The following is a 24,616-nucleotide window of genomic DNA, read 5'->3' on the forward strand; positions in this document are numbered from 1 at the left end:
GTGGGACTTGAAGAGATCCATTTTGACCCATGGGGTTGTGAACAGTCTCCACCGAAAGCACAAACAAACTACAAAAAAAAACAAGATCTGAACATCAAAGTTTGCGTTCAGTCGATGTGTCTGTGTGTGTGTGTGTGTGTGTGTGTGTGTGTGTGTAAGCTTGTACATGTCTATGTCTTTTGTCTCTCTATTTTCTTTCTGGGCTTTAAGACTCACCTTTTGTTTTGTTTGTTATCTTTCTTAAAACAGCCACAGCCGAGGAGGTGAAAGAAGCAGCAGCTGAGAAACCTGTGGCAGAGGCGGAAAAAGAAGGTCAGTAAACAATTAGTGAATTTTACTGTTTTACAAATTTTCTTTTCTTTTCTTTTTAGTTTGAAACATGGATTTTTTTTAGCTTTCTCTAAATAAAAAGTAACAACTTTAATTTGTTTTCTTTTTACATTTATTTATACATACAGACAACAGTTTGACAATGAGGATGTATTAGTTAATATTAGTTATGTATGAAAACGTAAATGAAAAAGCTTATTTTTTGACTGTCTTAGTCCAATCACTGTAAAATAACAAACACTGTAAATCTCTCTTTAATTAGGCTAGAACACTGCTTTATATTATTTATTTATTTATATCATTTATTTATTTATTTGTGAAAATATGTTTGTACTTTAGTTGTCTTTTATTTATTTAATTTTACTTTACACAATGAATCCTCATTGCACTTAAGTTAACAATGATAATGACACTTGTTGAAAAGCTTTTTAAATAATTAATTGAGGAATTATAATGTTGTTTCGTTATTTCATCTTTATTTACAAGTAGCAGGGTATTTACAGCTACTGTACATTTCTGACTGTTCTCATCCGCATAGTAGCAAACTGCTGTTTATTTTATTTTATTAAATTATGTACAAGTATTGTTCATTATTTGTTCATATTAGCTAAGAGTGAAAAAAATTTTGTATCCTATTTTTGTTTTGTTAAAAAAAAAAAAAAACTCATTACATCATCCGTTCACCAATTCAACGTTGTTATATAAAGTGTAACCACAGATACAGGGACACTGGAGCATTCTAAAGTCACGTCGATCAGCTGGTTTGTCTATTAACTACCATACAAGCGATCTGCTGATGAATCGCAGCTTTAAAACGCTCCTGTGATCCAGCGTCAAATGTTAGCAAATGGACGTTTTTAAAATTTCAGTATCGATTGGTACCGAATTCCAGTATCGTGCCACCCTTGTAGATAAATGGGTTTTTTCATGTTATTTTTAATGAATTTAAAAATTAATTTCTCCTTCGTTTTGTTGTTCCATTGAAAAATGAGTTCATTTGCTCCTGAAAATTTTTAATTTCCTGTTTGTTTGCACTGAAAATAATGACAGTGCTGTTAAATGCATATAAAACTAGGCTATATCAGCATAAACAGTGCCTAGTTACACTAAACTCTAAATGTTGTTTAAATGCAAAAAAAAAAAAAAAAAAAAAAAGATGACTATGGAATAAATGTAAACAAAAGCAATGAAGTTCCAATGGCAAATCAAAGTCATAGCAGGTTATTACCCCTATCTTACCTTGCCCTGCTGATCTTAATCAGCAAAGAGTAAATGCATTTTATTAGCTAATAAACTTCTGCATCAAAGGTCAGTGAGAAAAACAAAGGAAGAAAGAATGGCGTGCTGTTTTAATAACACCGATCATGTACTCGGCTGCAGGGTTGACTGATATCAGAAATGGCATTAGCATTTTAGGTTAAAGGCATTTTGAATGACACCTCCCCGTAATTCCCCGCGAGCATGTAAGCAACACAATCAAAACCGACTTTCTGAATTTCAATACAATTATTATTCAAAGAGACTTCTTGAAATTCTTGCATGCAGCCGCTAAAACACATTTCCCTTCGTCTCGGCCAATATCTTCAGATGATTGTTAATCTCCATTTTGTTTGGTGAGCTTGTCAACTTTTTTCAGCCGGCTTCCTTCGTGTTGTATTAATCCAATCTCTTTACCGATGGGGTTGGCATTTAATCAAAAATTAATTCTGACAAATTTATGCAATCCGAACTTATAATGAAGGTGTCATATTTGTATCCCTGTGATTTACCACCACCTCTTTAAAAATTAATTTTAGTAATAACATTTTGATTTATGGACGTAAAACCTGGCATTGGCCTCCGATGGCATAAGCACATTATGGGTTTTAAAGATAATGACATCAATATATTAAGCTGTAGGAGACATTTATCACTGTGTTTAGCTGCCAATGTGATCTTTATCATCCTGTGTTGATTTAAACGAGGCTAATCTAATACATCCCTCATTAGACTGTCTTTTTTTTCATTTACATCAAAATAATGCTCATATGTAATCAATTGAGGGCAGATTTGTTTTTGGTATTGACTGTTCTAGCAAAAATAAAAGGAAATGAATCACTGTAGTCAATGACAACATTCACTGTTTTGCATTTGTTTGTATCTAGACAAGCAAAAAGAGCCCTCTACCTGTCCTTGCATGCATTCACAAATACATAAAGAGCCTCAGAAAGCCCAAGACAGTAAACCAAAAGACGAAAAAGGTATTTGATATTGACTTGCAAGGTCAATATCATGCATGATGTTTTAAAATAAAATTTAAGAGCCTGGCCGCATTTTCGATTTTTCTGAATAACACAGTCATTCTACAGCAAATCACACTGGCTATGATAATTCATAGATGTACTGTAGTCAGAGTGATGCCAGTATCTTTGTGGTTTCTGTTGTAATAAATACTGTTTTCTCCATGCAAGAATAACTAACCAAGAGGTATTTTGCACTGTGTTCATGCAATAAATGGCATGCTAAAAATGTTATAATTGACTGGTGAATGATGTGCATCTAAAACCTAAATAAAATAGAAGGTAGGCAAGTGTGCGCATGAAAAGATGGTGAACTGTTCATACTGTACACTCAATTTATTTATTTTTTTGTTGCTTAATCAAAGTGCTTATTTAAAATGAGTTGAGAAATCACAATTCTTACGATTTTTTGGGACAACTAAATTCTTTTATGTTCAATCCACTCAAATTTGTAAACAAAATTAAGGCAACTTAACCTATTTATGTTTGGACAACATGAATGAATTGTGTGAAAGACTGGATTTTTATTCGCAGTGTATATAAAACATGCATGGAATATGAACCATATGGTTAGTTTCTGTATCAGCATCTAGAGAAAATCAAATGTGAGTTGCTAACCTTATAGATACTTTAACTGCACAGTAAAATCCAACTGTGAAAATCATTAAATGAAAAATGTACATAAAAGTTCCTTTGACTTAATGAAAAAGAGTTTTGGTAACTCTTGAACTGATTATATTAAAGAGAAGTCAAACCTAATAAGTTATGAATGAATGAATGAATGAATAACATTTTTTTACTTAATCTAGTAAACTTAAATCAAGGGGCGACACAGTGGCGCAGTAGGTAGTGCTGTCACCGCACAGCAAGAAGGTCGGTTGTTCGAGCCTCGGTCGGGTCAGTTGGCATCTGCCGGATGCTCCGGTTTCCCCCACAAGACATATGGTGAATTGGGTAAGACAAATTGTCCACAGTGTATGTATGCGTGCGAATGAGTTTGTATGGGTTTCCCAGTGATGGGTTGCAGCTGGAAGGGAATCCGGTGCGTAAAACATATACTGAATAAGTTGGCGGTTCATTCCACTGTGGCGACCCCTGATTAATAAAGAGACTAAGCTGAAAAGAAAATGAATAAATGGACTAATGAACTTAAATCTAATGCTAGAAGCAATAGCAAGTCATTTGAGTAGCTATATAGTTGTTTGAACATATATATAGTTAGCTATATAGTTGCTTGTTCTATTAACTAAATTCATTTCAATTTGATAACTGAACTTAAAGGGACTTAAAGGGCCTTATCATACACCTGGCGCAATAAGGCACAAGATGTGTTTGGCACAATTTGTTATTTTCAGACCAGCTCAACAATCATTTACACATTTTGCTCCAGCTTATTTAAATACCAAATGCATTTGGTCCATTTTGTGGACTTATGGGTGTGCTGGTCTGAAAGGAGGTGTGTTAAAGCAAACTGTTGGCGGGTTGCTATTTGAGGAACTGAAATAGACCGCGCCACTGACCGAGTGAAACGTAGTCTTAAGTCCAGCGCAGAGTGCGCATTGGTCATGTGCCTATGCACGTATAAAGTACTTACACGTTGCTTAATACACAGAGGATGTAGAGCAATACACAAATATCTTTACATATGAAAAAACATTAAAGGATTAAAATGTTACAAAATTATTATTTTCTACAAAAATACTAAAAAAACACTACCTAAAATGCCTTCTTCATGGCAGGGGGCTTTTTCCAGTTTATTCATGACAATTTGTATAATGTTATTATTAGTAGTAGTATTATGTATTACAGTATATGCATATTTATATTTGTTTTATTAAAATCAAGTTCAGATTTGTACACCTGTCGGGTTTTGGAGATGTCTGCATCACCAGGGCATAAGTATAGGACGTGTATTAGGATATAACTCAGTTTTTTTGACCACACTTCATTATTATTGTTTATTTATTCATTTGCTGGAAATTAGAAACGAATTTGTTAACAAATCTTTGTGCTTAACAAATGAAATTAAATATGTAGGCTAATGCATGTCTTCAATGGAGTGCGTACAACACTGTTTCCTTATCCTTGAAAGTAAAGGAGTAAAGAGTAAAAAAGAAAGAAAAGAGGCTGAATGGAGGAGGCTCCTTCTTTATCCTCACATAGATGGTTTGTTTAACTGTTTTCTCGCTAGTAAAGCTTTCAGTTTTTCCACTTACAAAGTCCGCTATGTAAATAGCAAATATGCCATGGCACGACGCAACTGACTCTTAAAGGGAATGGGAGATGAGACTCTGATTGGTTTAAAGGATGTTATGGTCAAGACACACCCTTACCCCATTAAGAAAATAAACACAACCCTGTTAGACCATGCGCTGGGGCGCAAACCATATTTTTCCATCCTTAAAATAGCAAAAGTGGATTTGGATATGCCCTTAATGCTTTTGCTCCATGGCTTTAGACTTTGAGCCTAGATCATTAAAAGAGGCCAAAAAGTTACTAATATTCTAAATGTTTGACAACATTAACACAAATAATTTATGTGTAAGATTACAGCACTCGAACCATTTTGTTTCAAAACTTAAATGGTTTGCCACAATTAGTTTACTCAAACAGTTTTAGTTAACTTATCTGGTTTAACAGTGTGCCTCTTGATGCCTTATGTAAACTCATGCAACTAAATACCATTTACAAATCAAAAAAGAGCTGGGTTCCACACAATTCATTCCAATACTGTCCCAAGACGAATTAAGTTATTTAATTGTTTTTATGATTTTAGTGGACTGAACATAAGAAATTAAGTTGTCCCCACAAAAAAAATAAGAATTGTGTTGTTTCAACTCATTTCAAATATGTAGTTTGAACAAGCAGCAAAAGTAATTTTTGAGTGCACATTGTCACTGGCCACTTTATGCAAATGCAAATATCTAACCAGAAAATAAATTTGTTATTATGTTTAAACAGAGCATTAAAATTGTCACTCACAGTAATTGAGTTTAGTTGACAGGCAGCTAAGGCTGGCCTGAGTTTTTAAGAAGAACTGCTTATATTCTGGGATATTCACATACAATTATATGAAGGTTTGATAGAGGATGATCATAATGCGGAGCTGCAGTTTTGTCTTGTTGAGTGGTGAATGGACAGACTGGTCCATGCTTACATATAGACAGCAGTATTACTGAACTGGTGATTCATGGCAGGATTGACCAAAGCTTTTATGACATTTCTGAATGACGCAGCAGAATAAAGCACAGCAATTTTTAGGTCTGCAAAACATATTTAACACTAAAGTAGATCACAGCAATCTACAGCAAAGACAACAACCTACAGTTTACTTATCTTATCTGATAAGTCTCGATTTCTCTGAAGATGGGGTCAGAATTTGGCATAAATTAAAAAAAAAAACTTGATCAATCCTGCCATGAACCACCAGTCCAGGCTGCTGGTGGTGTAAAGGCACAGTGGCACCAACTGAGCATCATTTAACCCAACAGTCTACCTACGTATTGTTGCTGACCATATCCATGCATTTATCTGGTGATGCTACTTAGAGCAGGACAACTGACAAGCTGAGCTTTCACACTCAAATTATCTCAAAATTATCTTGCTTGATAATAATGAGTTCACTGTAATTAAATAATCTCCACAATCACCAGATCTCAGTCCAATGCAGCACCGCTTAAATGTGGATGAACAGAAAATTTACAATAGGCAAAATGTATTTATTTATAAAGCACATTTAAAAACAGCCACAAGACTGAACAAAGTGCTATACATAAGACAGTAACATTTAGTGAAAATATAAATGCCATCGTATTAGAAATCTCAAAAAGATGAATGTTTTAGAACCTTGTTGAATCAAAGACATAAGCCAGTTGTGAAAGCAAAAAGAGACCCAATCAACTAGCAAGTTGTACCTAATAAAGTGGCCAGTGTTTTACAATGACATTTAGTTGGATTCAAAGAATGGAATATGGAAGAATGAAAAGACTGTACTCAAGTTTAAATTTTGCAGATCTCTCTAACCATGCATGAATTACTATACTGCACTTTAGAAACTAAAAATGAGAATGGAAAAAAAAACATATTTCTATTGTTGTATATTAAAGGTCCCGTGAAAGTTTTTTTTAGATGTTAGTATCAGTATGTTAGTTTTAAAGATATAAGCCGGTGTGCTCAAAAACAGTGACAAAATTTGCATTGAAATCTTGCAGTTTGTCAATTCCACCAAAATGGATCAATCGTTTTTTTGGCATCACCTCATATTTCAGTTTGTCATCAAATCTTCTGATCAATCAAACGCACTCTAATAACTTGTTCTGCCCCATTCAAGATGCTTCTCATTTGAGTTTCATTTATGCATTTGAGCTCAACATCTCACTAGCAGAGCTGTGATAAAAAACAAACACTATTGGCTGTTTTTTTTTTTTTTTGGAGTGACTTTTACTGTATATATCCTGCCATGTCTTCATGTTTCATTTGAGATTATGTCAAACATAAAATAACAAAATGGACATTTTAAAGCACTTCACGGGACCTTCAGCAGTCAGTTCTGTGCATCCAAAGTCACCATCTAGTGTAATATTAAAATGAAGCACTACTCCTTTTTCTTTCAGCTGAACCTGACAGAGTGAAGAAAAGAGGTAAGTGCAAAAAAGAGGTAGTGCAAAAAAGGCTGCAGCTATACTGCAAATGTTTGTAACGCATTTATTGACAGTTAAATGAGGACAATAACAATATTGTGGTGTCAATACAGGAGCTTTAAAGATAGTTGGATGATAGTAAGATATAGATGAAATCTTACCATTTACTCACTCGCAAGTAGTTCCAAACTTTTTTTTGTCTTTCTTTTTTCTACTAAACCCATAAGAGAAGATATTTTGAAGAAAGCTGGAAACTTGTAACCATTGACTTCCACACTAGAAAAAACAAATACGCTGGAACTGAATGGTTACAGGTTTCCAGCTTTCTTTCAAATTCAAATATCTTGTGTGTTCAACAGAAGAAAAAAAAAAACTCAAACAGGTGAAGCGAAAGGTGAGTAAATTATAACAGAATTAAACATTTTGGGCAAACTATCCCTTTAAAGCCCATTAAAATAAAACCAAAATTTAAGTAGAATTAGAAATGAGTATATTTCCTACATTTTTAGAAATAAAGGTACGTGAGCTGTCACTACCTTTTGAAAAGTTTGTACTTAAAAGGTCTATATAAATAACTCAATGGTACCTAAAGATACAAAAGTGTTCCTCAATGTACAAATGTCTACCTTTTAAAAGGTACCAACCCAGTGACATCTTGTGTACCTTTATTTTCAAGAGTGTAGTAGCAACCCACATATTTAGACAGTATATAGTCGTACTGTAGATATGAGGCCCCAGAATTTAACAGGCATTTAATAGTTCTATGACTAAGTTAATATCAAATAACTGGTATTTTAAACACTATATATGTCTATTTTTGCTCATACAAGCTTAAATTAATAGAATTAGATCCTTTAATCTCCTCTGTGGTCTATAATAATACACTCATCTGTTTAAAAAGACATCACTGAGGATTTTATATCAGTTAACCGCTGTTTTTTTCCTCACACTTGCAGCAGCTTTGGCAAACACAATAGTGCCCCCTGGTGCATATCTGTTAATCTAAGTTTTCTTTTTCAACCAAAACCCCAACCAATAAAGCATATATTTTCATATCAAGCCTGGGAAGTATAATATCAACTATGATTGCTGATACATATGGCAAATGTTTTTTTTTTGTTTGTTTGTTTTCCCCAGAATCAACGCACAGCATCAGTAATTTAGTCATTACAAATCAAAGTTTAAACTCTAAACAAAGCAGTTTAGGCTGATTTACATCTGACTGTTTTTCATTTCACAGCTAAAAGAGTCATCATAGAGCACAAAAGTATGTGAAGTATTGTTTTGTTTGATTGAAGCTGGTTTAGCTCAAGGCAACTGTCAATTTCTACATGCAAGCTGCTTGCTTTAACAATACAGCTCTCAACAAGCCTGTCCAAAACTATAGCAACTATAAGTAGTCAGACTAATACATTGATAAAGCATATTTGTGTATGCTTTAAAAACTTGTTAGTAAAATAATTAAAAGAGGCTTATCCAAAAGCCTTATTGAGCATGCAAGATGCGGGTTTTTCAAATTCAATTGCATTATGTTTGTATTTCCATAATCATAAATGTCCTCTAAGTTATATACTACATATACATAAAGCTATATACTACAAATACATAAACTATATAAAACATATACAGTTAAAGGCAAAACTTTTAGCCCTCCTGAGAAATTTGTATTCTTTATCAAATATTTCCAAAGAGCTATTTGAAAGATTTTTTTTTCAAAAAAGTTTTAAATATATTAGTTTAGTTAGTTAGAAGTATAAACAATTTCTATTGTCTTTGCCAGGATGAAAGTTCATCATATATTTCTAGATACTATGAAAGTACATACTATTTTGCAAGAATACAGCAGTTCAGCAAGTATTCAACTAGCATCCAAGTGCAATGTAAATAATTAACTAAGACAATTAGGTTAACAAGGCAAGGTTAATTATGAAAGTAAACAGAGGTTTGTTCTGTAGCCAATACAAAAAATATATAATTATTATGGCTAATAATATTGAACTTAAAAACCGTTTCAAAATATTTAAACAGATTATATTCCAGCCAAACTAAAAAAATAATAATAAACAAATTTTATAGGATATACTGTGAAAAATGCCCTTGCTCTGTTAAATATTGCTTAATATTAAAAAAAGCTGTATTTGTATATAGTAATAAGGGCTAATAATTTTGCCTTCAACTGTATAACGTATATCTGAAAACTAATTTTATATTTATTTAATATAGAAGCTGACACCAAGAAAAAGGAGACTCTGCTTAAACAGAGAAAAGGTATCCATCAGCTCCTTCAGTGTTATTGTTTTCACTCATATCTGCAAACACACCTATTTTAAATATAGATGTGTGATGTATTTGTATAACCATGTTTTCTTTTTCGTTTCTATTTCACCTCCTCACTAACATCGTCAGAAAAAGAGGCTCCAGTAAGAACAAGACTAGAAAAAGCAAAGAAAGGTAAAAGAACAAAGCGTTCCTGCTTATTTTTATCATCCTCCCCTGAAAGACACGTTTCAAACAATACGGAGTGAATGATGAATATCACAGACTCAAGTTTGCTCTCTGATCCTCAGCTCCAAAAGCAAAGGCAGCAGCTGTCAACATACCCAAAAAGAGTAAGTAAATCCACATGATCTAATCATGCTTCAACTAAAAGGAATAGGTTATCAGCAAATATACATTGTATATTTTTTTCATCTTCATAAGACACAAAAGGAGATAATTTAATAAATGTTTTGAAATGCTCTTTTCCATATAAAACATTGATTTCAACCATCAAACTAACAAAAAGCACAAAAAAATGATTATGTTTTCAACAGTAATGGCCGAAAGTGATGCACTCAAATATATTCGTCCCACTGTTTGTTTAAACTACTTATCTTAAGCTGAGCTGAAACAAAACAATTCCTGAGTTTTTGGGGGGAACTTAATTGTTTAATGTTCAATAGAAAAGTTTTTTTTTTTTACAGTGTGCATTTTTTAACAGTGCAGATTGGATATTTTCACAGTACTTGCTTTGAGGAATATGCTATATACAGCAGAAAACCAATAAATAAATAACAAAGTTGGTTAAGGTATGGGGCGACGCAGTGGCACAGTAGGTAGGGCTGTCGCCTCACAGCAAGAAGGTTGCTGGGTCAATTGCCGTTTCTGTGTGGAGTTTGCATGTTCTCCCTGCGTTCGCGTGGGTTTCCTCCGGGTGCTCCGGTTTCCGCCACTGTCCAAAGACATGCGGTACAGGTGAATTGAGGAGGCTAAATTGTCCGTAGTGTACAAGTGTGTTTTTGTCCTAAGCAACACCTCGATTTGATATTTTAGAAACGTCTATTTTTTGCACCTGAACAATAAGATAAACTACGGTTAAGGTACACCTCATGTGTTTTATTCAGTGGTAAATGCTAATAATGTGAGTTGGAATGCCATTTTACATGACATTTATAGCCATACTGCTGAAAACAGCAGCAGATAGTTCACCTCAGATCTTGAAAATAAAACAAATCGTTTGAAATTATAGAACTGAGACTCCGAGTCCAACACATATCAGTGAATCAGTATCTACATTTAATAATGTTAAAGAGGTTTAATATGTATTAATTAGATTATAAACTTTACCATTTGATGAGTGAGTGCGTATTCTGTGCTTCTGAATGGCTGTATTTAAATTTCGTCGTATTTCATCTGGTGAAAACAGAATAAATTGCTTATCACTGCAAATCTCTTCACGTAGCATGTTGTTATGACACAGGGTTACAATGTAACCTGGTCACCTAATGTTTACATTTGTAATATTTATTTTATTTGCTAATTAATAACCTCATGTGGAACTCTGAATCTGCGTCTCTTGCAGAGTCTGCTACTGTCCACCAAAGTTCACATTTTAGTCACGGGCGCATGCTTTGAGAGCCTTCCTGACTGAATGATTGAAATTTGGAGTTTTCAAGCAATGCAACTCGGGGTGCTGAAATATAACCAGCTAAACTGACAGTGGGCAGGTTAAAAGAACCAAAAAAAAAAAAAAAAGACAGCATTTCGGCACGTAAACAATCATTTTCAAAGCAGAATATCTGACTACAGCTTTGTTTTTCAGATAAACAAGAATGTTTACTTGGCATGTTTCTTAAATGTAATCAAACGTATTATGGCATTTTTAAACTTTAGAGGAGCCAAAAACTTAAATACAGCATGTTTAACTTATTTTAAAAAGTAATCAGGTTAAGTAATTCAAAGTTATACAAAGTTTAACATAATATTTTAGTCAGTTTGACTGATGTAAGTTGAGAGGACTAGAAAAGTTCACTTGATTAAACTAAAACATTTTAGGCAGGAAGAATGTTTTTTTTTACAGTGCATATGGGTTTAACTATGCACAAATGTAAAGTTGTTAATGTATATATTGACTACATAATAATAACCAGTTAATAATATTTAATTGGTTCTCCTTTGTGTTTTATAAGTAATCATTCCCTTTGAGAATGAACCATGCAACATATGTATAAATTAAATCAATATAATAAATATGTTTGAATAAATGAACCAAAAATATAAAGAACATTTCCACAATTTGTGCACTTTTTTATTTATTTGGCATTTAGTGGAGCCTGACATGCCTAAGTCACTATTAAATGAGAAAGAGCATCATGAAATCCTGCTCAAAATCTCCTTTTGTGTTCTACTGAAGACATTTTTTGATCAACATGAGGATGGGTAAATTATGACAGATTTTTCTGAACTATTTCTAGAAGTTGATGTTTTAAAATTCAGTTTGATCTAAAAATATGACAGCGGTGCTGTCTTTTCTTCTTATAACAGGATCCAGACCCTCAGAGGACATGGAAGTGTCAGCAGCTCCAGCTCCGATACAGGAGCGTAAGTGCAACTCAGAGCCTTGAGCCTTTTTATTATTACACTGCATTACATTCATATAATGCCACATGACAGCAGCAATAAGACGCAATCTACAATCAGTCCGCTGTAACTCTGAATCTTTCTGTCACAACTCTATATAACAGTTCCTATGTGCCGACCAACTCCTGTGTACTGCCCAGCGCCCCCTGGCTGGTATGGTGAGTAATGCAGTCACCTAGAATCACTATGCACTCAGACTTGTTCAAACTACTTATTACAAATGAGTTGAAACAACACAATTCTTAAGTTCTTTCTTGGGACAACTTATTTTTTTTATGTTCAATCCAATATAACCACAATCAAGTTAACTTAATTAATTGTGTTGGGACGACATAAAGGAATTGTGTGGAACCCAGTTATTATACAGTGTGTACTGTAATTTGAAAGCATCATTTAATAATACCCTGACATTTATTTCATCCTACAGTTCATCATATAGTTACCAGTAGCCCATTACCACCATCGGCTATTCCAGGTATCCAAATCTATTTCAATTCAAATGTATTCATCAAGATACTCGTTGTGTGTTTTTGCTTTTGTCGTAGGGTCTGCACCATATTGGAAAAAAAAACGTACATTGCAATATTTTCATTCACTGCGGTATATAATGCGTTATAAATGCAATTTTAGCAGATGACTTAAAAAGCTTGTAATGAAATTAATGAATTTAGATCGATTGGGATGATTCTGTAGGGAAGCATATTTGCATAAAATATAATTAAAAAATGTCAAAGTTAAATAAAACAGAGAAACGATGCAAATAAACAATGATTTATGATTTTACCAGCAGTATTTTCAAACGGTATTCAGATCCAGAAATAAAAAAATAACTGTATACTAATATAAATATGAATAATATGAATAATAATAACATGAATAATAACAACAACAACACAGTATCATTTTATTTGAGTAAATAATAATATAAATGTACAATTAATCTTTAAGCTACAAACAATTATTCTGCCAAAATGGCTTACAATTGCTTCACATTCTTATAGTTTACACTTAAGGTTAAAATCTGAAATGTTGTTAACTGAAATGTCTCATCAACTATAATCTCAACTACATCGCAGATCCCTGGGATTTGACTATTGCAGACTCACACATTGCTATATAGATTCAGTAGATGTGTGCACCTACACTGGTCTCACGGTTCGATTACGTTTATCATGCCATCGATTTGGTTGAATTCGGTATCTCTGTGAATCACGGTGAATTGACGATACTTTCCATACACAGTGTTATATTTTATTCACAGCACAATAATTCTTGTATTAAAATGTATCATTTATAAATGAATTTTCTGTGTATTTGTAATACAATTGTGTCCTTTAATACAAGATATATGAACCGTACCTTTAATTTTACCGGCTTAAAGAAAACACTCTTTTTGAATATATCAAAACTACAGTACATGCACAGAACAACATGAGCATTTACAGCAAATAAACAAACATAAATATTTTCCAACTTGCTTTTTGAGCATTGTCGAGCGAGTTGTTAAATGCTTAAGATTGGTCACGCACTTAACAGAGAGGGCTGCGATTGGCTCTAATCCTCTATAAGTGCACTTTAAGTGCAAAGTTCAAGCTAGGTGAACTCTGACCTGCCAAATTGCACCACATGACCACTTAAGACCAGTCAAAGATCAAGACCTCTCCGTAAAGAAATTTAAAATATGGACAAATCGCTCGCTTTTTAAAATGTCTACTCACCTTGCTAAATCAAGCCCCTTTTCGCAGCACCGTACTACAGAATTTTGCATGCTCGAACTCGAGTGTGACTGCGCCATTACACTGATAAACGGCAATGGCGATCACAGCTGATCCCTGATAAGGTGAAGAAAACTGGCTCAGCACACACTTGTTTCTGGATCCACAAGTATCACTGTAACAGCCGAGAGGAGAGAAACCATGTAAAGAGTTTCTGTATTTTTTAAGTAGTTGGAGAATTTTAATTACTCATGCTTGCCTCCCTCGCCATAGTAAACTATCATAATATAGCGTATATGAGATAAATGACGTCAGTGCTTAATAACTGGTTAGGATCTATTACTGAAACAATACCGAATTGTCGGCGTCTGGATCGTGGTGCACCAAAGAAACAATTAATTAACACCCCTATTGTGCAGCACTATTATGTAGTGCCACAAATCTAATTATTCACAGAATTACATTTTTTTTTTTACACTACAGTTTTCCATGTGTTTTTCAGAATCAGAAATTCCTATTTTAACAACTCATCAAGCTCCCACTATATTGAAAGGTGCTTGTCTTATAACGTATTTGGAATTTTATTTTATTTATGACAATATTGTCTCTTTTAAGTATCTAATTTAAAGTTTTGTTTGCTTAAGACCCAGAAGATGCAAAGGAAAAGCCAAAACAAGCTTCTAAAAAGAAAGGTAATTTCATGAATAGCACCAGTAATATGAATTGGCAACACAATCTCACGACAAATCTTAACTTTTTGTTTTGTGGCTAATTCGTATGAATTCATACAACTTCATTTGTGCAATTTAGTAAGATTTGCTTATCCCCCCCAATGACGGTTGGATTTAGGGGTGGGGTTGGGTATTTTTGTACAACTGAACCATACGAATTTGTACAAATTAGCCACTAAACTGACAAAACGTAAAATAGTTTCAAATCCTCCTGAGATCAGGGTGGATTGGGATATATTTTGTTTACTAGTTACAAGCATGTTAGCAACCCTGAGACAAAAATTAACCCCTGACTTCAATTTCAGAACCAGCTCCTCCGAAAGAAAAAGCCAAAGCAGCTCCAGCTAAAAAAGGTAAGAACTCATTTAAAATCAAAGGAAATATCTGAAACTAAATGTTATTAATTATGTTGGATTGATCATTTTTAATACATTTTAATGCATGTTTATGAATCTGCATTCATCTTTGTTTTTGCACTGTTTGTTACTAAGAACCCACAGTTACTAAACCTAAAGTAAAACCTACAGTGGCAAAGAAAGGTAAGGACAATAGAAAAATGGCCAAAAAATTACATTTTAGATCTATTTTCATACTAAATAAATCTTTTTTGTGTGTGTGTGTGTGTGCCTAAGAGCCAATAGCTGTGAAAGCGAAGCCTAAAAGGACAGGTAATTATGGTTCAGGAACTGGTTTGAATGTAGTTTTATATTAATGAGATTTAACTTACAATTTCCTCTTTTGCAGAGAGAGTGATCACTAAAGAAAGGGCAAAACCTTCTTCTAAGAGAGGTACAGTTCACGTTGCATATTATATATTTCACATACACGCTTTATATGTCATACATATTAATGCATTTATCCATTTATTTATTTACACTATCATTAATAAAGTTTACTAATTGATGCAAATGATTTCTTAAATTGACTAAAATGAACTTAAAAATCTCAACTAATACCAATTTGGTTGTTAAACAAAAAAAAATCTGAAATATTTGTTCTCTATCCTCTTTAGAGCCAGCAGTAACAAGGAAGGCAAGAGTTACAGCAACCAAACACAAAGGTAATCTCACATACTAATTACACAGTATATTTAGTATTTATTATTTAAGCTAATCTATTATCATACCTAAACCTAAAAGGGGTCCTATTCTTCTTTTTGGATAATATCAGATGTACACAAAATGTCTCTGTTAAGTATCAACTCACCTTAAAGATAACTTGGTAACATGTTACAATAATGTTCCATTGGTTAACATTAGTTATTGTATTTATCAACATGAACCAACAATGAACAATACATTTATCACAGTATTATTATACATGTGTCTTAATGTTAATTAATGAAAATAAAATTTTCATTATTAATTCATGTTAACTCACAGGTATGCTATATGAACAATATCACACGAGCAGTGCGATGTGGCTACTGCTACTCATGTGATATTGCATTTATACAACAGTTTGTCAACATAATCGTTAGTGTATAAATGCGCAGTACTGTTCTTTGTCATAAGTCGCCGTATCAGTTTAAACTTAGTAAAGTTGAGCTTCTTTGGTGATGATGTATACAGTGCTAGGTTTTAAATTTAGCGGCCCTTTGCGCTGTACATAAAGTGAATGCAAAGCATTGAGATTCAGGCCATTAAACAGCAGTTTAATGTTCTCTCTGAAAACACTCGATTGATCTCAGTTAGCAGATCAACATTCACCACAAGATCGCCATCATCGGCACCATTATTTGTAACTTTAGGTAGGTTTGCAAACATGTGTACTTTTCATTGCGTCTTCCCCAAAATAAACAAAACTTCACAAAAGCCCCTGTCATCTCAACTAAGTGCGGCTGGAAATTGTGAGCTGGTTGCGTCGAGTGCGTGTTCCTCCATTGGGAATAATAAACTTACCTTAGTTAATAATCTCAGTCACTGTTAATCCAGTGTGTGTGTTTGTGAATATTATTCTCGGCGTACAAGCTCAAAAATTTAAGCTAGCGCAAAGTTGGCATAACTTTTAGTTGCAGCAGTTTTTTTCTGTGCAGAAACGTGGTGTAGAGAATCCTTTACGATTAATTAACTGTGATAAATTAAAGTGCGGTTAATAGTAAACGGGTTAATCTTTGCATCCCTAGGCTGGAAGAGTGCTGTCACTGGCAGAATTTTGCATGGCTATCAGCCAATCTGATTCAGACAGAACTTTCGTATAAACAGCTGCAACAAGAACAACTTCAGAATTTATTAATGCATTAGTAAATGTTGAACTATGATTAATAAATGCTGTGCAAGTACTGATAGTCATGTTAGTAAATACATTAACTAATGCACATCAGTGTAAAGTGTTACCAATAATTTATTATATCATGCTATTAATGTCAGTTTCTGAGGTGTGGCAAAAATGTCTTCGTTTTTTTAAAATGCAAATTAGCTGCTTTTCCCTGCCCCCAATTTCAAAAAAGGGTGGAGCTTTTACTACTCTTGGCTTGGTTACTCCAGCAAAACAAAACAAATTTGTGTTTATTTTAAAGCTTTTTCAGGTTTAAATCTATTTATATAGTTTAATATATTTAATACACAATTTTCTCAGAACAAAGAAATGAAGTGAATACGCAGGAAATCTGTCAAACAGTGCAACTTGTGAGTATTTTAGCATTATTTTCTGTGCTAACAGTAAAACATTCACATTGTTATGTTAAAAGCACACAAAAGACACAAGTTCACCTAATGTTATGAATTATTTTGACTATAATGGCGAATGTAAACAGGTACAGAACAATGTATCAGTATTAAATCTGTGAAACAGCATCTATTGAAAATGAAAACATCACTTACTAATGCAACTCAACTAAGCCTTGTCCTCTTAGGTGGAAATTATTTAAATCCTGGATGTTGTATTGTGCTTTTTCAGACAAAAACTCAGAACTACAATGAGTTTGAGGGAGCTCAGAAATAGCGCTTCCTAATATAGAGAATTATTCCCTTTGGAGTAGACTTTTTTTTTACTTTGGAGTAACTTTGCTCAAGTTTTTCATAATCAAACAGCAACACTTCAAAACAAAGGAAGTCGAAAGTCTAAAAAAATAAAATACGGCCCTTTTAAAGTTTAGGAAAAGGGAAAAACTTGCTTTTTTACTAGTTCCTGTATACTACTCACTGAAAGAGCTTCAGCTGAGTGTTTAGAACTGGTAACAGCTATAAATATTTCACACTAGATGATATTTGCCTCGCTTCTATTGGCAAGTGCCTGTTAGCCACCCTGTGGCAATGTCATCATGTTTTCTGCCTCACTGTTTTATAAAGTGCTGGACATAAAAACAGGACCACAGAGTTTTGCTGAGAGTACAGTTTAGCGATCCCTCCTACTTCTTTCACCTTTAGCTGAATTCTGCATTGCTCCTCTACTTCTGTAGATTTCTGAATAAGGGCAGATGAAAACAATTATTTACTTTAACATTTCTCAATATGCCACTTTGTTTGATACCACAAAATCCCTGAAACACCATTAGATAAAATCCAGTCTTATGAAACTTGTCTTTAAGAAGTGAAGTTTGGATATTGATAAATATAATTAATGTCATAATACATAATTTTTTGTGTGTCTACATGTGAAGAAGAAAAATCTGCAAAGGTAGTGAAGCCCACTGCACAGGGTAAGTTGTTTCATTATATACTATCAGATTTACTGATGCTCATATTTAATTGGTTTAGATATAAAGACCCCCTGATATAATATTTTGATCAGTTAATATTTTTATTCTTATTTGATATATACTGTAATGGCTAGTCATTTTAATTGTAACCAGCAGGTACAGGAATAAAATAGTGGAAAAGAGTTTTGCTGAGAGTACAGTTTAGCGATCCCTCCTACTTCTTTTACCTTTAGCTGAATTCTGCATTGCTCCTCTACTTCTGTAGATTTCTGAATAAGGGCAGATGAAAACAATTATTTACTTTAACATTTCTCAATATGCCACTTTGATATGAAACCACAAAATCCCTGAAACATCATTAGATAAAATCCAGTCTTATGAAACTTGTCTTTAAAAAGTGAAGTTTAAATATTGATAAACATAATTATTGTCATAATACATAATTTTTTGTGTTCATGTGAAGAAGAAAAATCTGCAAAGGTAGTGAAGCCCACTGCAGAGGGTAAGTTATTTGTTTATATATTATCATTTACTGATGCTCATATTTAAGCGTTTCAGATATAAAGAACCTCCTGGTATAATATTTTGATCTGTTGATATTTTATACTTTTATTTAATATATACTGGAATAGCTCATTTCAGTTGTAACCGGTAAGTACAGGAATAAAAAAAGTGGATAAAACAGTGATGTTTAAAATTGGATTTATCTCCAAAAATAAAATGTTAAAATATCAACCCATTAACTTTTAAAATGGCCTTAAATGTCGAGTCAAATCAAAGTGGTGCAAAAAGTGACAACCCGCAGTGATAAGTGCATTTTGAGAAAAAAAAGATGTATATCTTCATAAGATTTCCCCCTCATTTCCAATTAGTAATTTTAATAAAAGGTCATGCGTTTTTGTGATGTCTTTATGCAAAATTAAAAGCATAAACAGTTCAAATATAATTTCATAACTTTTGCTTTTATTTAATAAGTGTCGATAATTATAAACACAATTGTATGCATGCATAAACAGTGCATTCAGAAAGTATTCATAGTGCTTCACTTTTTCCACATTTTTTATGTTAGTCTTATACAGTCTTATGGATTAAGTTCATTTATTTCCTCAAAATTCTACACACAATACCCCATAATGACAATATGAAAAAATTATTTTTGTAATTGTTGCAAAATTTTATATATATAACACATGTACATAAGTATTCACAGCCTTTGCATTGAAGCTCTAAATTGAACTCTGTTGCATTCTGTTTCAACTGAACATTCTTGAGAAGTTTCAGCAGCTTAATTGGAGTTCACCTGTGGTGAATTCAGCTGATTGGACATGATTTGAAAAGGCATACACCTGTCTATATGAGGCCCCAGGGTTGACAGTGGCCTCCATTATCCGTAAGTGGAAGATGATTGGAACCATCAGGACTCTTCCTAGAGCTGGCTGGCCATCTAAGCTGAGTGATCGGGGTAGAAGGGCCTTAGTCAGGGAATCAATAACTCTATGGTCACCCTGTCTGAGGTTTAGCGTTCTTCTAAAGAGAGAGGAGAACCTTACAGAAGGACAACCATCTGTGCAGCAATCCACCAATCAGGTCTGTATGGTAGAGTGGCCACTCCCCACCAGGAATTTGCCAAACGGCATTTGAAGGACTCTCAGACCATAAGAAACAAAATTCTCTGGTCTGATGAAACTAAAATTGAACTCTTTGGAGTGAATGACAGGTGTTATGTTTGAAGAAAACCAGGCACTGCTTATCACCAGGCTAATACCATTGAAGCATGGTGGTGGCAGAATCATGCTGCGGGGACGTTTACTAGTCAGGATAGAGCAGTGGTTCCCAACAGGGGGGTCGTGGCCCACAAGGGGGCCTCAGCGAACTTTGTGGGGGGGTCGCATCATATTAAAAAAAATCTTTGCAGTCGACAGTTAGGAGAATGATCATGTTGTCTCAGTTTGTTTTATCCCCTAGCTCAGTGGTCCTCAACCACTGGTCCGTGGATCAATTGGAACCGGTCCGCACAAGAAATCATTAATTATTGCTGTTTTATTTATTATCTGAGTATGAACAATCTTTCATTTTGAAAAGTCTTTTATTTTGAAAAAGACCGTATTCTCTCGCTTAGGTATCGGTCACTTGAGCGCCCAAATTTAACCCAAAGCAGCAAAATGAGCAAAAAACAGACGTCTTTAGAAAATTTCTTTGCTAAGGAGAAATGGCCCAGTGAACGACCCGCGAACTGCCAAAAAATAGATCCGCAACACACTTGTCAACAAATCAGGTAACTCCAGCATGGCTTTGCAAGATTAACTGATGGAGATTGCAAATGACAGCTGCTTTTTAGCGGCCGTTCGCACATCGCGTATTTTTAGAATCTGCACAAGTTTGTTGTTTCCAATAGAGGTGCGTAGCTTGTGCGCACAAGTGGCGTGACACGCTCACATTAATGAACCCCGGGCCGCAAGCGCACTGCGAGTCACATGACAAGAATTCACCAATCAGCTTCAGCTTGTATGGAATATTCACATTTCGGTAAGACAAATGCTGCTCGGGTCGCCACAGCAGAATGAACTGCCAACTTATCCAACACATGTTTTACGCATTGGAAGCCCTTCCAGCTGCAACCCATCTCTGGGAAACATTAGGCTGTTATTTGTGCATAACCATATCTAGATATAGACATAAATAGATATAAAACATAACGTTTGCTTGAAAACTAAAATTTTTGTCATCATTACTGAAAACTTATATGAGCGATTATATCATTAAATGTGGAGGGGGGCTTTACTATATTTTCTGGAGGGTCTCAGCTAAAAAAAGGTTGGGAACCACTGGGATAGAGGGAAAGACGAATGCAGCAATGTACAGAGACATACTGGATGAAAACCTGCTTCAGAGTGCTCTTGACCTCAGACTGGGGCGACGGTTCATCTTCCAGCAGGACAATGACTCAAAGCACACCGCCAAAATATCAATAGAGTGCTTTCACAACAACTCTATAAATGTCCTTGAGTGGCCCAGCCAGAGCCCAGACCTAAATCCTACTGAACATCTCTGGAGAGATCTGAAAAGGTCACGCAATGCCAATGGAATGGGCAAAAATTCCCAAAGACAGGTGTGCCAATCTTGTGGCATAATATACAAAAAGACTTGAGGCTGTAATGCCAAAGGTGCATCAACAAAATATTGAGCAAAGGCTGTGAATACTTCAGTACATGTTTTTACATTACTTTCTTTTTTCTTTTTTATAAATTTGCAACAATTTCAAAAATCCCCCATTATGGAGTATTGAGTGTAGAATTTTGAGATAATAAATTAATTTAATCCATTTTTGAATTAGGCTGTCACATAAAAAAAATGTAAAAAAATAAAATAAAATTTTTTAAAAAGTGAAGCGCTATGAATACTTTGCGGATGCACTATACAGTATATTAGCAGTGCCTTACTGTATAATAGATAATGTTTATGTTTGATCACTAGTCAAGAAGAAGTCTACCTCAATGCTTAAAGCCAAGCAAGCCATTAAAGAAAAAGTTGCAGGTAAGTTTTAATCACTATTTTAATCAAAAAGACTGAAAGACTGAAAAAAGAGACAACAATCTGTCATTTTCATGGCTAACAAGATTGGATCTACAGGAGGTTTCTACAATAATTTATTCTCAAACAATGACACATTCAAATAAAAATTAAGGGAATGTTTTTTTTTATAAATGTTTTTAAATCATTAAGTTTTCATTCAAATTCCATTGTTATGTGAATACGGGTACATGTTTTCTTTATTCTTGTAAACGAACTAGATAATCACTATAAGGTGGCTCAAGCTAGTGCTGCACATTATATCATTTAAGCCTTGATAAAGCAATGTGTACATCTGCAGTGGTCACATTGCATGATCTTCAATGTCAGGTATGGGTTATTGTTGACCAGGAGCTTGTTGGTTAATGGCAAAGTTTAACCATTGTGGATTTAAAATTTATAATTTGTAGTAGTTTTATTTTTTTTTTCCGGTAAACATACCAAGTGAGTTTAAAGCATTTGGGCACAAGAAACAATACCATTTGTAGCTAATGAAGGCTAGATGTAGCTAATGAAGGTTAGATTTTTAAATATTTGTGTCATACTGTGCCAAAAAAAGCCTCATTCGCACAGAGACTCGCAGCGGCAAAGCAAAAAGCAACCATTAATTTCAATGAAGAGTGCAAGACTTCCGGTGAACTGTCTATGCGAGCGACCATTGACGACCAAGTGGGCGTGTCGAGCGATGCTACAAAGTTAAGAATCCTTCAACTTTATGCAAATGAAGAGTGACTTGAGCGACAGCCAATAGGAGCACCAGTAGAGCTCACATGATTCTCCCTTACTCAGAGGCCACTTGTATTCTCCAAACTGTAGACCAGGGATCACCAAACTTGTTCCTGGAGGTCCGGTGTCCTGCAGATTTTAGCTCCAATCCTAATCAAACACACTTGAACAAGCTATTCAAGGTCTTACTAGGTATACTTGAAACACCCAGGCAGGTGTATTGAGGCAAGTTGGAACTATAAACCTTGCAGGCACCGGACCTCCAGGAACAAGATTGGTGACCCATGCTGTTGATTTACACAGACCTGCGTTTGCAGCAGGTCGCCACTCAGAGCGACAGGCAGCTACAAAGTTGCTGCTAGTGTGAATGAGGCATTAGACTTACCAGAAAAAAGTAGCAGCTAAAGCACTTTTTTTTTACTCATTTATGTTTTTTTTATTCTAAAATCTTGTTTGAATTGAATTTTAACTAGTTTATATTAATTCCTCCAAATGCAGTCCCCCTTTAAAGTCACCCTAACCATTTTGAAATAATGAATTTTGCACAAATTGAGATATTCAATACATCTGCACTGCAAAAAAACTGCTTTTCTTTTCTGATTTTTTTTTCTTACTTTTAGTCCAAACATCTAAAACTTCTTATATAAATAAGCTTTCTAGACGAGCAAAGACTGTTGTCTTGTTTTCAAAAATAATGAACCAATATTAAGTGAGTCTTTCCTTAAAACAAGCAAAATAATCTGTCAATGGGGTTTGCAAAAGAATCATGTTTTCCTTTTGACATGAGATTATTTTTCTTACCCCATTGGCAAATTATTTTGCTTGTTTTAAGGAAAAACTCACTTCATTTGGGAAAACAAGATGATATGTTTTGCCTGTCTTGAAAATGCTTGTTGATTTAAGAATTTGTAAATATTTGGACTAGAAACAAGACAAAATCTAAGTAAGAAAAACATTTTTTGCAGTGTAGTGAAATGTATTTCATATCCCAATACAGTTGAAGTCAGAATAAGTAAACCCCCTGAATTATAAGCCCCCCTGTTAATTTTTTTCCTCAATTTCTGTTTAATGGAGAGAAGATTTTTTTCAGCACATTTCTAAACATAATAGTTATAGTTACTCATTTCTAATAACTGATTTATTTTATCTTTGCCATGATGACAGTAAATAATATTTCATTAGATGTTTTTCAAGACACTTCTATACAACTTAAAGTGACATTTAAAGGCTTAACTAGGTTAGTTAGGTTAACTAGGCAAGTTAGAGTAATTACGGTTATATAAGTTATTGTATAATGATGGTTTGTTCTGTGGACTATCAAAAAACAATATAAAGGGGCTAATAATTCTGTCCTTAAAATGTTTTTTTTTTTTTTTTTTTATTAAAAACTGCTTTTATTCTAGCCGAAATAAAACAAATAAGACTTTCTCCAGAAGAAAAAATATTGTCAGACATAATGTGAAAATGTACTTGCTCTGGTAAACATAATTTGGGAAATATTAAAAAAAAAAAATTCTGATTTCAACTGTATTTCAGAAAAAACAAAATAATGCAAAGTGATTTATTTTCCAAAATCGTGCAGCTCTAGATCAAGCCATCAAAAAAGAAAGAAACGAAAATTGACTCCAGTTGGCACAAGAAAATTGTATCTGTCAGGAAATATAAATAAAATCATGACAGAATTTCTTTATGACGAATAGTGCATTGACTGTGTAATCACATAACTGAGCATGTGTTCCTGACTCATAAAGAATAGAAATAACTATGATTTTCAACATGACTTAAAAAGACAGCATGAACACCTGAAGTGTGATATTATTGTAAGTGTCACATTCATGTGTCAATGTGAAAGCATGGTAGATTAAAGGACCGTAAGGTGACAAGTCCTATTTTCCATTACTTCCAGAAAAACCTGAACCTGCTGAGAAGAAAACATCTGAAGAAACCAAAGGTAGGAAAGAAGCACACAGTTTTGCTCAAGTTTCTGACTATGTAGGCTGTGCATTGAAGAGATAAGTCAGTCAAAAAAGCAAAAGCCTGTCATTATTTATTCACCCTCATTCACCCACACACAAAGATGAACTCA

The 24,616-nt window shown here is 34.1% G+C and overlaps 1 protein-coding gene across 27 annotated transcripts in view; it reads left to right on the top strand.

Moving 5' to 3' along the window:
- trdn (triadin) overlaps nt 1–24,616 on the top strand; it is a 99,596-nt gene that overhangs the window by 65,829 nt on the left and 9,151 nt on the right. For 6 of the 27 annotated variants that reach the window (XM_068215682.2, XM_068215692.2, XM_021468666.3 and 3 more), the window contains 21 exons: nt 250–312; nt 2,475–2,570; nt 7,223–7,249; nt 8,490–8,516; nt 9,473–9,517; nt 9,656–9,700; nt 9,817–9,858; nt 12,053–12,109; nt 12,253–12,306; nt 12,576–12,623; nt 14,366–14,416; nt 14,508–14,555; nt 14,900–14,947; nt 15,086–15,133; nt 15,227–15,262; nt 15,339–15,383; nt 15,607–15,654; nt 18,196–18,234; nt 18,698–18,736; nt 21,709–21,768; nt 24,437–24,481. In XM_068215682.2, coding sequence (XP_068071783.1) covers nt 250–312; nt 2,475–2,570; nt 7,223–7,249; nt 8,490–8,516; nt 9,473–9,517; nt 9,656–9,700; nt 9,817–9,858; nt 12,053–12,109; nt 12,253–12,306; nt 12,576–12,623; nt 14,366–14,416; nt 14,508–14,555; nt 14,900–14,947; nt 15,086–15,133; nt 15,227–15,262; nt 15,339–15,383; nt 15,607–15,654; nt 18,196–18,234; nt 18,698–18,736; nt 21,709–21,768; nt 24,437–24,481 — 1,011 coding nt within the window. The remainder of the gene's footprint in view (nt 1–249; nt 313–2,474; nt 2,571–7,222; nt 7,250–8,489; nt 8,517–9,472; nt 9,518–9,655; nt 9,701–9,816; nt 9,859–12,052; nt 12,110–12,252; nt 12,307–12,575; nt 12,624–14,365; nt 14,417–14,507; nt 14,556–14,899; nt 14,948–15,085; nt 15,134–15,226; nt 15,263–15,338; nt 15,384–15,606; nt 15,655–18,195; nt 18,235–18,697; nt 18,737–21,708; nt 21,769–24,436; nt 24,482–24,616) is intronic. The other 21 variants (XM_073933573.1, XM_073933567.1, XM_073933575.1 and 18 more) reach the window with 8 other exon arrangements.

The sequence above is a fragment of the Danio rerio genome, chromosome 20, assembly GCF_049306965.1.
Source record: "Danio rerio strain Tuebingen ecotype United States chromosome 20, GRCz12tu, whole genome shotgun sequence".
Lineage (NCBI taxonomy): Eukaryota > Metazoa > Chordata > Actinopteri > Cypriniformes > Danionidae > Danio > Danio rerio.